Source organism: Phocoena sinus, chromosome 8, assembly GCF_008692025.1.
Source record: "Phocoena sinus isolate mPhoSin1 chromosome 8, mPhoSin1.pri, whole genome shotgun sequence".
NCBI classification, from domain to species: Eukaryota; Metazoa; Chordata; class Mammalia; order Artiodactyla; family Phocoenidae; genus Phocoena; species Phocoena sinus.
In genome coordinates this window covers 11,651,189-11,664,876 of record NC_045770.1, presented here as the reverse complement: position 1 = coordinate 11,664,876, position 13,688 = coordinate 11,651,189, and the positions used below count along the sequence as shown (strand labels likewise).

At 44.7% G+C, this 13,688-nt stretch overlaps 1 protein-coding gene and 1 long non-coding RNA gene across 12 annotated transcripts in view; one reads left to right on the top strand and one right to left on the bottom strand.

The window, feature by feature from the left end:
- Window positions 1–11,365, top strand: part of TECTA (tectorin alpha) — an 85,741-nt gene extending 74,376 nt beyond the window's left edge. For 8 of the 11 annotated variants that reach the window (XM_032640624.1, XM_032640623.1, XM_032640626.1 and 5 more), the window contains 7 exons: window positions 348–550; window positions 1,481–1,644; window positions 2,078–2,326; window positions 6,952–7,114; window positions 8,231–8,318; window positions 8,626–8,742; window positions 10,576–11,365. In XM_032640624.1, coding sequence (XP_032496515.1) covers window positions 348–550; window positions 1,481–1,644; window positions 2,078–2,326; window positions 6,952–7,114; window positions 8,231–8,318; window positions 8,626–8,742; window positions 10,576–10,676 — 1,085 coding nt within the window. In that variant the 3' untranslated portion in view covers window positions 10,677–11,365. Of the gene's footprint in view, window positions 1–347; window positions 551–1,480; window positions 1,645–2,077; window positions 2,327–6,951; window positions 7,115–8,230; window positions 8,319–8,555; window positions 8,743–10,575 lie in introns of those variants that run through there. The other 3 variants (XM_032640625.1, XR_004351127.1, XR_004351128.1) reach the window with 3 other exon arrangements.
- The window catches only part of LOC116758029, an 80,977-nt gene continuing 73,926 nt past the window's right edge, over window positions 6,638–13,688 (bottom strand). Inside the window, exon 4 of the long non-coding RNA XR_004351129.1 lies at window positions 6,638–7,104. This is a non-coding gene — a long non-coding RNA (uncharacterized LOC116758029). The remainder of the gene's footprint in view (window positions 7,105–13,688) is intronic.

The following is a 13,688-nucleotide window of genomic DNA, read 5'->3' as shown; positions in this document are numbered from 1 at the left end:
TAGCATTTTCACCTTTAAAAAAAGGCTCTCTGGGGACTTCCCTGGTGGTCCAGTGGTTAAGACTCCTCGCTTCCAATGCAGGGGGCGTGGGTTCGACCCCTGGTCGGGGAACTAAGATCCCACGTGCCGCACAGCATGGACAAAAAAAAAAAGGCCTTGCATTGCCCAAGTTATTGCTTTGAATGAGTTCATATACTCATTTAGTTTGATCAGAGCTTCATTAGAAATGCTACAGCCTCTGTGTGAAGCCCATCAGCCTCTTCTAAAGAGAATGGGGTGCTTCACCCACCCACACAGCAAGACCAACTCCCACTGACGTGCCTCTCATAATGACTGTTTCCCCACAGACTCCCACGACATCATTGACGCAGAGGTGACCTGCAAGGCTGCCCAGATGGAAGTGTCCATATCTAAGTGCAAACTCTTCCAGCTCGGCTTCGAGAGGGAGGGTGTGCGGATCAATGACAGGCAGTGCACCGGCATTGAGGGAGAGGACTTTATCTCCTTTCAGATCAACAACACCAAAGGGAACTGTGGAAACATTGTGCAGGTGAGGAACGAGGGCAGGAAAGAGCACCTGGCTGAGGTGGTGACAGCTCCAGGTGTTTGCACATTGATTGTTCTTAAGCCAACTTCAGGGGTTCGACTTAGAAACATGCTCCTTGGAAAACAGCAAAAGGCATGTGCGAAATGAAGGACAGCGGGAAGATAATCATTGGGTGCTAAGTGGTTGAACTGAAAGCAAGATAAGTGACATGCTTCCTTCCCTGGTTTGCGCTGTCTGCTGTCCTTTGCCCTGCATGTTGACACATGTTTTTACCTCTCTCGTGCTTCTGTTGTTCTTCCAGGTAAAGACAGCTGGGTTCAGCTATTTCAGGGTGTAAGGGTATCCCAGACATCACTTAACAGTTGGCTGCAGAAATACAGCAAGGTCACAACATTTTGTGTCGGGTTATCCAATTCATAGGTTAGCAAAGCATCTCACTTCTCTTCCTCCTGTGCCTTCCTACTGTCTTTTTTTGATAACTGTGTTCATTAACACTTTTTATCAGGGAGTGAAAGGTGCGAGACGGTGAAACATGCATGTGTTCATTTTGGTACTTGTGGGCTGTCTGGTACAAGACTTGGCGGAGGCTGGATTTTGAATTAAGACTTGAAAGAGAAGATATATATTACCTCAGGATGGCAATACTTCATGCTGTCCCCAGCTTGGGTTCCCACAGATAACTGGGGATCGGTTGTACTTAGAATTCAGGGGTACATGAAATCACCCTCCGTGGGCATTCAAGGGTGCTGTTGACATCTATTGTAATACTTTTTTTCTAGTAAGTGCTGAGACTAGCTCCATCCTGACTTATATTGGCCTCTGGGTTATATATGAAATGAAGCCATTTTTCCACTTTCCGGCCCGTGGATTTGAAATGCAAGCCACATACTTGCGCCCAGATTTAATGATTTCTGACCTCCCTTTGCTTTGCAGTCCAATGCCACTCATATCATGTATAAAAACACCATTTGGATAGAAAGTGCCAACAATACTGGCAACATCATCACCAGGGACAGGACGATCAGTGTGGAATTTTCATGTGCTTATGAGCTGGATATCAAGATCTCCTTGGACTCTGTCGTGAAGCCTATGCTAAGGTAGAGAATCTCATGGGCTGTGCACGTTGCTCTGTCTTTTCCTTGACAGTTAAGGTTAGCACAGTCAAAACTGCTAGCATCTGTCTCTGAAGCACTAGGGAGAGAATAATTCATATTTTCTGAACCCAGATGCCTTAGACCAGCATTGTTTGATAGAACTTTCTACAGTGATGGGAATGTCCTATATCAGTACTGTCCAATACAGTAGCTGTATGTGGCCATTGAGCTCTTGAAATGTGCCAGGGCGAGAGAGGTGCTGAGGAACTGAATTTTTAATTTTAATTAAAATTAGATTTAATTAATTACATTTAATTATTAGACTTTACTACTCTCTGCTTGGCCTTCCCTCTGCATTTTCAGCCTGGAAAACGGTAAGTAATTGAATAGATAACGTTGCTTGGGGTTCCCCGACTTATGACTGTTTCTCTTGTAGCGTCATTAACCTGACAGTTCCAACCCAAGAAGGCAGCTTCACCACCAAGATGGCGCTCTACAAAAATGCCTCCTACAAACATCCATACCGCCAGGGCGAAGTGGTGCTGACGACTCGAGATGTGCTGTATGTAGGGGTCTTTGTGGTTGGAGCCGATTCCACGCATCTGATTCTGACGCTGAACAAATGCTACGCCACCCCCTCCCGCGACAGCAATGACAAGCTCCGATACTTCATCATTGAAGAAGGGTGGGTAGCCTCTTCTCGGAGGACAGTCTCAGAGCCTTTAGTATTAGATTTGCCTACATTGTTTTTTAGGGAAGAGAATGGGAACTAACATTTGTTGACGACCTACAGGGCCAGCGTTTTGCACCCAAGAACTGTCTAATCCTGATGACAACGTATGAGGTAGATATTATAAGCCCCATTTTACAGATGAGAAGGCTGAGGCTTAGTGAATCAAGCAGTGCTTAAATCCACAGCAGTTTAGTGGTAGATCACCAGTTCCATGTGGCATTAACTAGAAAATGCTTTACTCTCAATGTGACCCAAGAGGGCATTCTGTCCTGCCTACTTGAATTTCAATCTGAGTTGAATGTGGATTATCTGCAAACGAAAGGATGTAAGGAGAATAACTAAAGGTTGGTGAATAGAACATCTATGAAAATTTAAAAGGGATTAGAATAATAGCTTATGAACTTTTTTTTTTTTTTTACTTACCAGTATATGCCCAGCACCTAGCATATTTCCTGAAACAGCATGGCTGTGCAACAAAGTTGTTGAATGAATGAAAAAATGAATGGGTGAATGAGAAAGAAGAAAAGACTGGACCAAACAACCGCCATGATAATTATCTTTAGTTTATAAACATACTTACTGGTTTTGTCAAGCAACAATGCTTTTTTATTGCATACATAATTTATATACAATATAATGTACTTGCTCTAAGTGCAAAATTCAATGATTTTTAGTAAATTTACAGAGAAGTGCAACCATCACCATAATCTAATTTTGGAACATTTCCATCATCCCAGTACCATAATTCTTAAAAGCAGTTGACTATGTTAATCAAAATTCTTTCTCTTATAAGCGGTAGAGACCATTTCAAACTAGTTTATGCAAAAGCAAGGCGCTTAATGGTTACAAAACCAAATCACGTTAAGCAGATGTGGCTTCAGGGATTGGGTCCAGGAAGCCAGATGCTGTCGACTCCCTCCCTCCCTCTATCCCTTGCTCTCTGTTTCTCTGTCTCAGTCACTGTCCCTCTCTGTCTCTGTCTCTCTCATTGACCTCGTTAGACACTGGCATTTTTTTCAGCATTGTAACCCCCCGGAGCGAGCATTCCTTCTAACCCCAATTCAGGGAATCCCTGAGAAGGAGTATGATTAGCCTTTCTCGGATGGATTTCCTCTGCCTTGTTTGGAGGAGATGCAACATTAAATTGCCTGGTGTTGTGGAGGACAAAGTTTTTCTTGACCCTCTTAGGGTTCCTGGCTGGGTCTGAACATTAAATGGACAAAGACAGATTAACAGGAAAAAATCATAACATTTATCTAATGTAAGTTCTACGTGACTTGGGAGTCTTCATAAGGAAACGAAGACTCGAAGAAACAGTTCATGCTGAGCAGTTATGCCCGGCTTGATGAAGAGTGGACAGTCGTGGAGAAGGTCAAGAGTGTGTGGTAATTGTAGTAAACTGCGGGGAATCTTAGCCAGACTGTTCAGTTTCATCTCAGTGTCCCTTTGTCTTCAGAAATAAGGATGCTCCTTTCCTTCTGGTATAGGGAGGGCACCTCTCACATAAGGGCTTTATGACCTGTTTCGGGTGAGAAGAGTGACATTCCTGGTTCTGCCATTTTCTCAAACTCCTTCAGCTTAAAATATTCAAGGCGCCAGGTTTGGGGGTAGTGTTTCTTGAACCCTATCCCAGGCCTGAGTCAGCATCCCTCCCTGGAGTGGTCCCTCCCAGGGAGTGCTGCGGATACTGTAATTACCCTTAAAGTTGGGGAAGGAAGGGATGGTTCTCCCAGAGAAGAAGAGTATGGTTCTAGGCAGACAGACAATAAATAGCCACTGTTTCACACATGAACAGGCTCAGAGCCTGTACACAGCTCACCCAAGGACACCCAACCAGCAAGGGGCAGAGGAAGAAATCTTTCAAGCACCAAGACGCATCAACTCCCTACCTGGCCAGGTGTGGCTTGTGGCCTGCGTTGCTGAGGCACAGACTGGGATTTTCAGCAAAGGCCTCATGAAGGCACTACCTTTTTGAGTTGATTTTTAGCCTCCCTAGAGGCAGAGGGAAGGACTTGGTGACTGTGTGGTGTCTTAACAGGCCCAGATGCTCTGGCTAACATCACAGGTCTCCGTTTCTTCATCTGTTCCCTTCCTCTCCCTCCCCCTCCCCGCGCCCCAGCCATGGCCCTTTCCCAAAGTAAAAGAGCTGCGATCTGAGCCGCTGTACAACCCGGGTGGGCAGGCTTGGGCCGCCTTTGAAGGACACTGTGGCATTTAGCATTTTTTACATAGTATTTAATAGAGTTGACCCAGAGAGGGAGAGTAAGTAAGCGGGTTCATAAATCTCAGCTCCCCCCAGGGTCTGCAGGAAGGTCTTCAAATTAAACTGTTGTTGGGTGTGAAGTAATTTCATCGTGTGAGAGAATTTAATTCATGAGTCCTCTTGACCTTTCTTGGAGGGATGTGGTTATTGGTTTTTCCCAGTGAGCTTACGGGAAAACTGCCGCCCAGTGCAGCAGAGTGGGTCCGCCTCAGAATTTGGGGGGAGGGGCCAGCCGCTCCTCTCCAGCTACGTTGGAGGCAGAGACGCCGCCGCCATCTACCAGTGATGCCAAGGTCTGGGCACACGAAGGTCACTTCTCTGTTCTCTTCATGTGCCCAGAGGAAAGGACACTTGTTCCTCTGATAGTGGACAAAGGATTCTGGTGCTCGGTTTGTTTGTCCCCCTAAGGCGGCAACCAGACAGCCTGTCCCTGCTTCCCGAGGCTCCTTCCTTCTGCTTCCTGTTCTTCTGACACTTAAACCTCGAATCATCTCCCTGGGAGTTGGGGGTCTAGTTAAGACGGAAGGTCTGCGTGAAGACTGGAGGGCTGAGAATGTTGTAGAATCCTTGAACCAATTTAGATTATTCAAATGAGTCACAGTGACAAGGAGAAGTATGGCAAGTAAGTTTTTGTTTCAAAGCATTTAAGGAAACTATTGCCTTATGGACTAACTACCAAACTGAATAGGTGTGGGAATGCTGACGGATAATTTCCATTTTTAATTTTCCTTATCACAAAGCTACCGAATCCTGGGGGCCAGGGGAAGGAAACGTAAGGAAAAGAGTCACCCTTTTTATCTCGATAAGATCGTTTTAAAGAGCTTCTTGGCCGCAGTGGGCCAACCTTGGCCGTGGAAGCACAATTCATTCATTCAGTCACTGATTCACGCAGTCTAAAAAAAAGATTTTTTTTTTTTGGTCTAAAAATTAAGTATAATTTTAATACCATATTTCAAACAAAACGGTTCTGAGAGTTAATACTGTACGTAATGTTTCAAAAGTAAAAGTACAGCTTTATATATACACATACACGTTCTCTCAGAGCTGAAAGACGGGTCATAGCTTTTATTGCTTCTCAGGCAAATATTTGTGTGAGTTTGACTAAAGAGCATCTAAGTATTCTGTTTAATTTATTTTTCATTTTTATTTATTGTTTTACAGTACGTCCTTGTTGGTTATCTATTTTAAATATAGCAGTATGTACATGTCAACCCCAAACTCCCAATCTATCCCTCGCCCCCAGCCTTCCCCCCCGGTAACCATAAGTTCTTTCTCTAAGTCTGTGAGTCGATTTCTGTTTTATAAATAAGTTCATTTGTATCACTTTTTTTAGATTCCGCATATAAGCAGAATATCATATATTTATCTTTCTCTGTCTGACTTACTTCACTTAGTATGATAACCTCCAGGCCCATCCATGTTGCTGCAAGTGGCATTATTTCGTTCTTTTTAACGGCTGAGTAATATTCCATTGTATATATGTACCACATCTTTTTAAATACTTAACTGCGTGCCCTTCAGTGTGTTGGAGACACAGTGAGGACTACACCTTGGTTCCTGCACCCCAGGGGCTCACCAGGGTGTTGTTGGCAAATCCAGGCAAAGCCACCTGTTCCTGCCTGGTCAGGGCATGTGTATATAGGAGGGGGAGCCACAGATGGGCACTGGAGAAAGAGCAGGGTTAGTTAGCAGCAGAAGGAGTGCAGGGAGGCTTCCAGGTGGGGGAAACAGTACATGAAAGACCCTGGGGCATAAGAGACTGTGGTCCATCTAAGAAACTCTAACAGGAGGAGGCGAGATACCTGTGTCCCTGCCTGTTGGCTCAGTACCAAAAGGAGAGGGGAAGGGAGTGATCCCTACATCAGAACAATCGTTCAGCTCACCTTTGACTGCTGGTCCGTCTTCTCCAGCTCCCACAAGTGAAAACAGATTTGCCAATAGAGCTTGAAAAAGCGGCCCCTGCCAAAACTGATAATTAACTGAAGAAAGTACAGAAGATGTAAGGACTCATCTTGTGTTTATTAAACTGATATCAGTAAAACACAGCATTGTGAGGGGGAGGAGTGAGAAACGGGCGGGTAGGGAAATTGAGTGCAGGCCTGTGGTCATTTTGTTTTTAGCTGTAGTTAAGATCCTAATTTGAGGTGCTATTTGATGCTTTTCCAACAAACTGAAACTATAAGGGAGTCGTAGTAAATGACAGACCCACACACTCCAGAGGTCACCTTCAAACGCAAAGGCATTTTTACCGTTCATGATGGTTTTTGTATGAAACGTGAAAGTGTGAAGCAGAGAGTCCCTTTTTTCCGAACAGGTGTCAGAACATTAAAGACAACACCATTGGCATCGAGGAAAACGGTGTCTCCCTCACCTGTCGCTTCCACGTCACCGTCTTTAAGTTCATTGGGGATTACGATGAAGTCCATCTTCACTGCGCAGTGTCCCTCTGTGATTCAGAAAAGTACTCCTGTAAAATAGTAAGTGAGAGCGTGAAAATTCAGTGCTTGGCTTTATTTCTCTCAGTCCCAGTTTTCCCCACGGGGGGAGTCACGAATCCCGACGTCGGCGGCTCTTTAGAGTTCTTTAGGACTCACTGCACCTGGCAGTGGCTGACGTGGAACCATCTGCAGATGCCTAGGAGTGGCAGTCATCCGGAACAATGAGAGAGCAGGGTAGAATGATGACCACTTACTCCTTTTACCTGACTTAGCAATGTCAGTCTGTTGTCGGCGTAACACTAGACCAGGGTTTCTCAAACCTCAGCACTACAGACATTTTGGACCAAACGATTCTTTGTTGTAGGGCTGCCCTGTGCTCTGTAGGCTGTTTAGCAGCATCCCTGGCCTCTACCCAGTAGACCCCAGTATCACCTGCTCTCCACTTGCAACACCCAAAATGCCTCCCGACTTTACCCAGTGTCCCTCGGGGGGCAAAATTAGCCCTGTCTGAGAACCAATATGCCAGAGTCAGGCCACCCGCATCTGAGGTGAGCGATGGGGCCAAGCTCCCCTCCAACACAGAAGCAAACTCCCGGGTTCAGGATACGCTTTATCCAGGTGTCCTTTAGACAGGGATTATCCCACAGGTCGTCCAAATCCACACCCAGGCCTGAGGCTCTGGAGGGGCTGGCGGGATGAGGTGACAAACCAATCATCTGGTCCACGCCAGGCTTACATCCCCACCACAAGAGGCTACGTCCCTAAGATTTTACTGCACTAGTACCTCGTCCCTCACCTTTAACACTGCAGCTTTATGCTCGCCCCATGTTGGCCGAATCGAGATGTGAATTATGGTCAGAGCTACTTACAGATGCTGCTGTGTACATTATTGTCTGATCTGATACAGGATCCTCCTCCCTGGGAAGGGAGCCTCTTTGAATCTAATTCTGGTGTGGAGAATATATTTAATTCTGTTCCACATAAAGCCCCGAGTCCCAGTGGGCTCAGTGATCAAGAATGGATTGATTCTAATTAATCTGAGCTGCAGTAGTGCTCCAGGCTGAGCCACTGCCTCTTTTGGAGGTGGAAACGTGGTGAAGAATAAGTTATCAGCTTAATTGTGTGAAAATTTCCCTCCGGTGTTCTGTCTTTCAGAATTGCCCTCAAAATTCCAGGATTGCCACAGATTACACCAAGGAACCTAAAGAACAGATCATTTCGGTGGGACCTATTAGGAGAAAAAGTATGTATGTTCCCTAAAATACACTATAAATGATTAAAACAGTGGGATTTGAAGGCTCGGGCTAAGTCTGGGGTGTGTTTCGCCTACTATGTGAATCTGGTGAACAAGGAGCTTGAGGATGCCAGTTTGGGGACCCCAGTTTGAGAAGCCTGCCCGCTTCCATAATGAAATCTTTTCACGGACTATTAAAAACTCATGACAGTACCGGGATTTTTTCCTTCCACTCCTCTCTTTAAGGCCTTGCCCTTAGATACGAGTTGAAGAGCTGGACTGTCTGCAGGTAACTTGTCCAGCGGCTCTTTTTCAGGGCTGGACTGGTGTGAGGACAACGGAGGGTGTGAGCAGATCTGCACGAGCCGGGTGGACGGGCCTCTGTGCAGCTGCGTGACGGGGACCCTGCAGGAGGACGGCAAGAGCTGCAGAGGTGAGCACGACTCCCGTTCAGGGCCGGCAGCTGGGGACATAGGAAGTTCTTGACCCTGAGAAGGAGACAGTCCTATGAGGCCCACTCGGTCAGCAACTGATCTATGAGACTTCCAGAAAGTAAGAAGGAGAGATGAGGAAAACGCCCAAGGAATTCTAGCATCATTTTGGTTTTTTTTTTAAACCTTTTGGTCCCTGTTTTTTTTTTTGTTTTTTTTTGCGTTACGCGGGCCTCTCACTGTTGTGGCCTCTCCCGTTGTGGAGCACAGGCTTCGGAGCGCAGGCTCAGCGGCCATGGCTCACGGGCCCAGCCGCTCCACAGCATGTGGGGATCTTCCTGGACCGGGGCACGAACCCGTGTCCCCTACATCGGCAGGCGGACTCTCAACCACTGCACCACCAGGGAAGCCCCCTGCTCTTTTATCTAAAAGATAAAAGTGATTTTTTTTTTCAATATCTTTATTGGAGTATAATTGCTTTACAATGTTGTGTTAGTTTCTGCTGTATAACAAAGTGAATCAGCTATATGCATATGTATACCCCCATATGCCCTTCCTCTTGCATCTCCCTCCCACCCTCCCACAGCTCTAGGTGGTCGCAAAGCACGGAGCTGATCTCCCTGTGCTATGCGGCTGCTTCCCACTAGCTATCTATTTTACATTTGGTAGTGTGTATATGTCAATGCCATTCTCTCACTTTGTCCCAGCTTACCCTTCCCCCTCCCCGTGTCCTCAAGTCCATTCTCTACATCTGTGTCTTTATTCCTATCCTGCCCCTAGGTTCATCAGGACCATTTTTTTTTTGTTTTTAGATTCCATATATATGTGTTAGCATATGGTATTTGTTTTTCTCTTTCTGACTTACTTCACTCTGTATGACAGACTCTAGGTCCATCCACCTCACTACAAGTGACTCAATTTTGTTTCTTTTTATGGCTGAGTAATATTCCATTGTATGTATGTGCCACATCTTCTTTATCCATTCACCTGTCGATGGACACTTAGGTTGCTTCCATGCCCTGGCTATTGTAAATAGAGCTGCAATGAACATTGTGGTACACTTCTCTTTTTGAATTATGGTTTTCTCAGGGTATATGCCCAGTAGTGGGATTGCTGGGTCATATGGTAGTTCTATTTTTAATTTTTTAAGGAACCTCCATACTGTTCTCCATAGTGGCTGTATCAATTTACATTCCCACTAACAGTGCAAGAGGGTTCCCTTTTCTCCACACCCTCTCCAGCATTTACTGTTTGTAGATTTTTTGATGATGGCCATTCTGACTGGTGTGAGGTGATACCTCATTGTAGTTCTGATTTGCATTTCTCTAATGATTAATGATGTTGAGCATCCTTTCATGTGTTTGCTGGCAATCTGTGTATCTTCTCTGGAGAAATGTCTATTTAGGTCTTCTGCCCATTTTTGGATTGGGTTGTTTGTCTTTTTGATATTGAGCTGCATGAGCTGCTTGTATAGATGAAGGTGATATTTAAAGAAGGAAGTTATCCAGCCATTTAAGTACCAAATATTGGCCTTAGATCTGGCCCCATGTCTACCTGGGTTGAGCTGGGACTGGGGTGTGTGATCCAACAAACAAGGTTTCCTGCAATAGCCTTGGCTGCCAGGTGTCCCTGGTACCCTCTAAGTTAGCAGGACTCTCCTAAAGGTTGGGTTAATTTCGCTTCCGTGCTGCCTGAGTCCAGGCCATTTGGAGACAGTGGGTTCTTGGCAATGAAGAAAGTAGGTTCCTTTATTGGAATGCCACAAAGATGTCTGATCCATGTCAAACAGGTATATTTTTTTCCATAGGACTTACTATGTCTCTCTCTGTTCACAGCCTCTAATTCTTCCATTGAACTTCAAGTTTGGACGCTGCTTCTCATCATGACCCAGATTTCATTATGGCATTTTGTCTATACATCAGGCACGACCTCATAATTAACTCAAGGTTGCTATATAAAGTACTGTAATTTACTTACTTCAACTCCCTGTAGGATAAAAGGTGTGTGCCCTTAAGTCAAAACCTATTTGAGATTGCCCACTGTCTCAAAGTGATGCCACCTGCCCCAAACGGTCAGGGTTCCAGAAAAGAGGGAAATGCCATGCTCCTCTTTCAAGGTATGCAACTGGGCTTCTAAAAGCCAGTTGTGGAAAACATATATCTTGCCTAAAATTTCCAATTAGTTGTCACTAGAAACGTTGGTTCGCATGAAAAACCAGTAAAGGAAAAAATTCTGGTTAGACACGTCTGTCGGAAATCTGACCAGAGAAATCTATCCCACCAGTGCTGTTTCTGTATCATAGTTTTTATAGAGAAAGGGCCTGTTGGAACGATATCGAATACTGAGAAGCGGTGATTGGAAGGTTTGACTCCCTCTAAGGAATCTCTCCGATGTTTGGAAGCATCTGACCTCGATGCGCCTGTGTTGCTCCCCTCCCCACACCCGCCGCTGTGTCCTCCAGCCCTGACGGGCCACGTGGCCACCGCATGTATTGTTTGAAGACCTGGAGAATCCCAACACCCCATCCGTCTCTTCAGACCCAAACTCTTCTCTCTCACAAATCAACCAAATCATTTTTAACGTGTTTTATGCTTAAATAAACTTTGTGTTCAATTATTCTCATTACTCCGTGGCTGGAATCACTTATCGATGGTAAGCTTTGCACACCAAATAGCATCCTCTGATTTAAAAAAAACAAAAAAACCAAAAACCCAGCAGCAGCGCCTGGAGCAGGTAGGCCCTGCTGGCCAGCGTTTTGTTAATGTGGCTATTTGTCCTGACAGAGCATTAGCAGGTTGTTTAGTGAGGTGCCATGTAGAAGAGAAGCAAGCAGCGTCCTCTTTTGTATGTGGCACAAAAAGCCCACATTTACTATAATTAACTACACAATAGAGGGCCTGGTAAATATATCCCTGGGGTGCCTCTCTTTTTAAGGTTAAAAACAAAGTAAACGCCACTTCAGGTTTATTTTGAAGTTGTTTTGGATTTAAGCTGATGGCATTTTTTTCTTTCTCTGGGAACTCTGGGCAGAAACGCTGAGCAGAAATCCTAGCGTCCTTGACCGTGGGTTGTGGGTACGACTCCTGTTGTCTTACGTATAAAAGGCCCGACATCACACTGTCACTGGGCTGAAGAAGCGGGGTATAGACTGAGTCTGCACTGAGCGGCTTTGCTCTCCCAGCCCCAGGGAGGGTCCACAAGCTCTAGCTTGGCAGTCATAGATGCTATGCGGCCAAGAGGACAACCAGTATTGATGGAGAAAAATATGCATCTGCTTCAACTTAAACATCTTAGGATCTTTTGGGGAAATGCTGAACATTGAGATGGATTAAGGAATCAAACCATCTGTTCTAGGAGAGACACAGTATCTCTTCCTCACCATGATGGAAATTGATGTCATGTACATGTTTTTTTTCACGTGAAAATCCTCAACTCCAGACTTTCCCCCACTTCAAGATCAGCAGACTTAGAGCTCCATTCTCATTTCCATAGTCTAAGGTTTAGCTTTTCACAGTCAGATTCTGAGTTGAACACAGTAATATCTCATTTATTTTTTTAACTTGATTTCCTTAGATGAATTTTAACTGAAGACATACAAGGAGGAAATGTTTTCATATTTAATAACTTCTCTTTATTGATTTTCATATCAAAGTCACTAGAAATTTCTAAATTAAACACTATAATTGTTTTTTAGATTTTTAATTAAATCCTTTCTTACCACACTTTAATTCTTGGCCTTTGGTCTTCTCACTTGGTGGACACCTTTGTCTGTCATCAGGATAAGCTAGGTGTAGAGCCATATTAGAACACCCCAGAATCTCAGTGGCTTAAACAACAAAGATTTCTCTCTTTCTCACATCAGGGGGCTCTGATCCTTACTTCCATCCTGGGAGGGAGGTTGATGAGACTTTATTATCTTTTTTTTCTCTCAACAGAATTTATTGAACAATTCATCCTTTCCCCATGGGACTTCAGTACCGCCTTTATCATATATCAAGTTTCAACCTCTGTGGTTCTCTTTGTGAGCTCTGGATTCTCTTCCATTGGCTCATTTGTCTGTTCCTGTGTCAGAATCACATTATTACTATTATTTTTTTTTTGCGGTACGCGGGCCTCTCACTGCCGTGGCCTCTCCCGTTGCGGAGCACGGGCTCCGGATGCGCAGGCTCAGCGGCCATGGCTCACGGGCCCAGCCGCTCCGCGGCATGTGGGATCTTCCCAGACCCGGGCACGAACCCGTGTCCCCTGCATCGGCAGGCGGACTCTCAACTACTGCGCCACCAGGGAAGCCCTGTATCACATTATTATTGAGATATAATTGACGTATAGCATTACATCAGTTTCAGGAATATGACATAATGATTCTATATATATATACACACTAGGAAATGATCATCACAAAAGTCTAGTTAACATCCATCACCATACACAGTTACAATCTTTTCTCCTGTGATGAGAACTTTTAAGATCTACTCTTTTAGCAGCTTTCAAATATGCAATACGGTATTATTAGCTATACTCACCATGCTGTACATTACATCCCGAGGATGTATCTATTTTGTAACTGGAAGTTTGTATCTTTTGACCCTCTTCACCCATTTTACCATGCCTCTGGCAACCACCAATCCATTCTATGTTTTTTGTTTTGTTTTGTTTTTAGATTCCCCCATATAAGTAAGAACATACTATGTGTGTCTTTCCCTGTCTGACTTATTTTATTTAGCTTAATGCCCTCAAGGCCCATCCATGTTATTGCAAATGGCAGACTTTCTTCCTTTTTATGGCTCAGTAATATTCCATTGTATATATAGACCACATCTTCTTTATCCATTCACCCACTGATGGATACTTAGGTTGTTTCCGTATCTTGGCTATTATAAATAATGCTGCTGTGAACACCGGGGTGCAGGTATCTTTTTGAGTTAGTGTTTTCATCTCCTTTGGATAA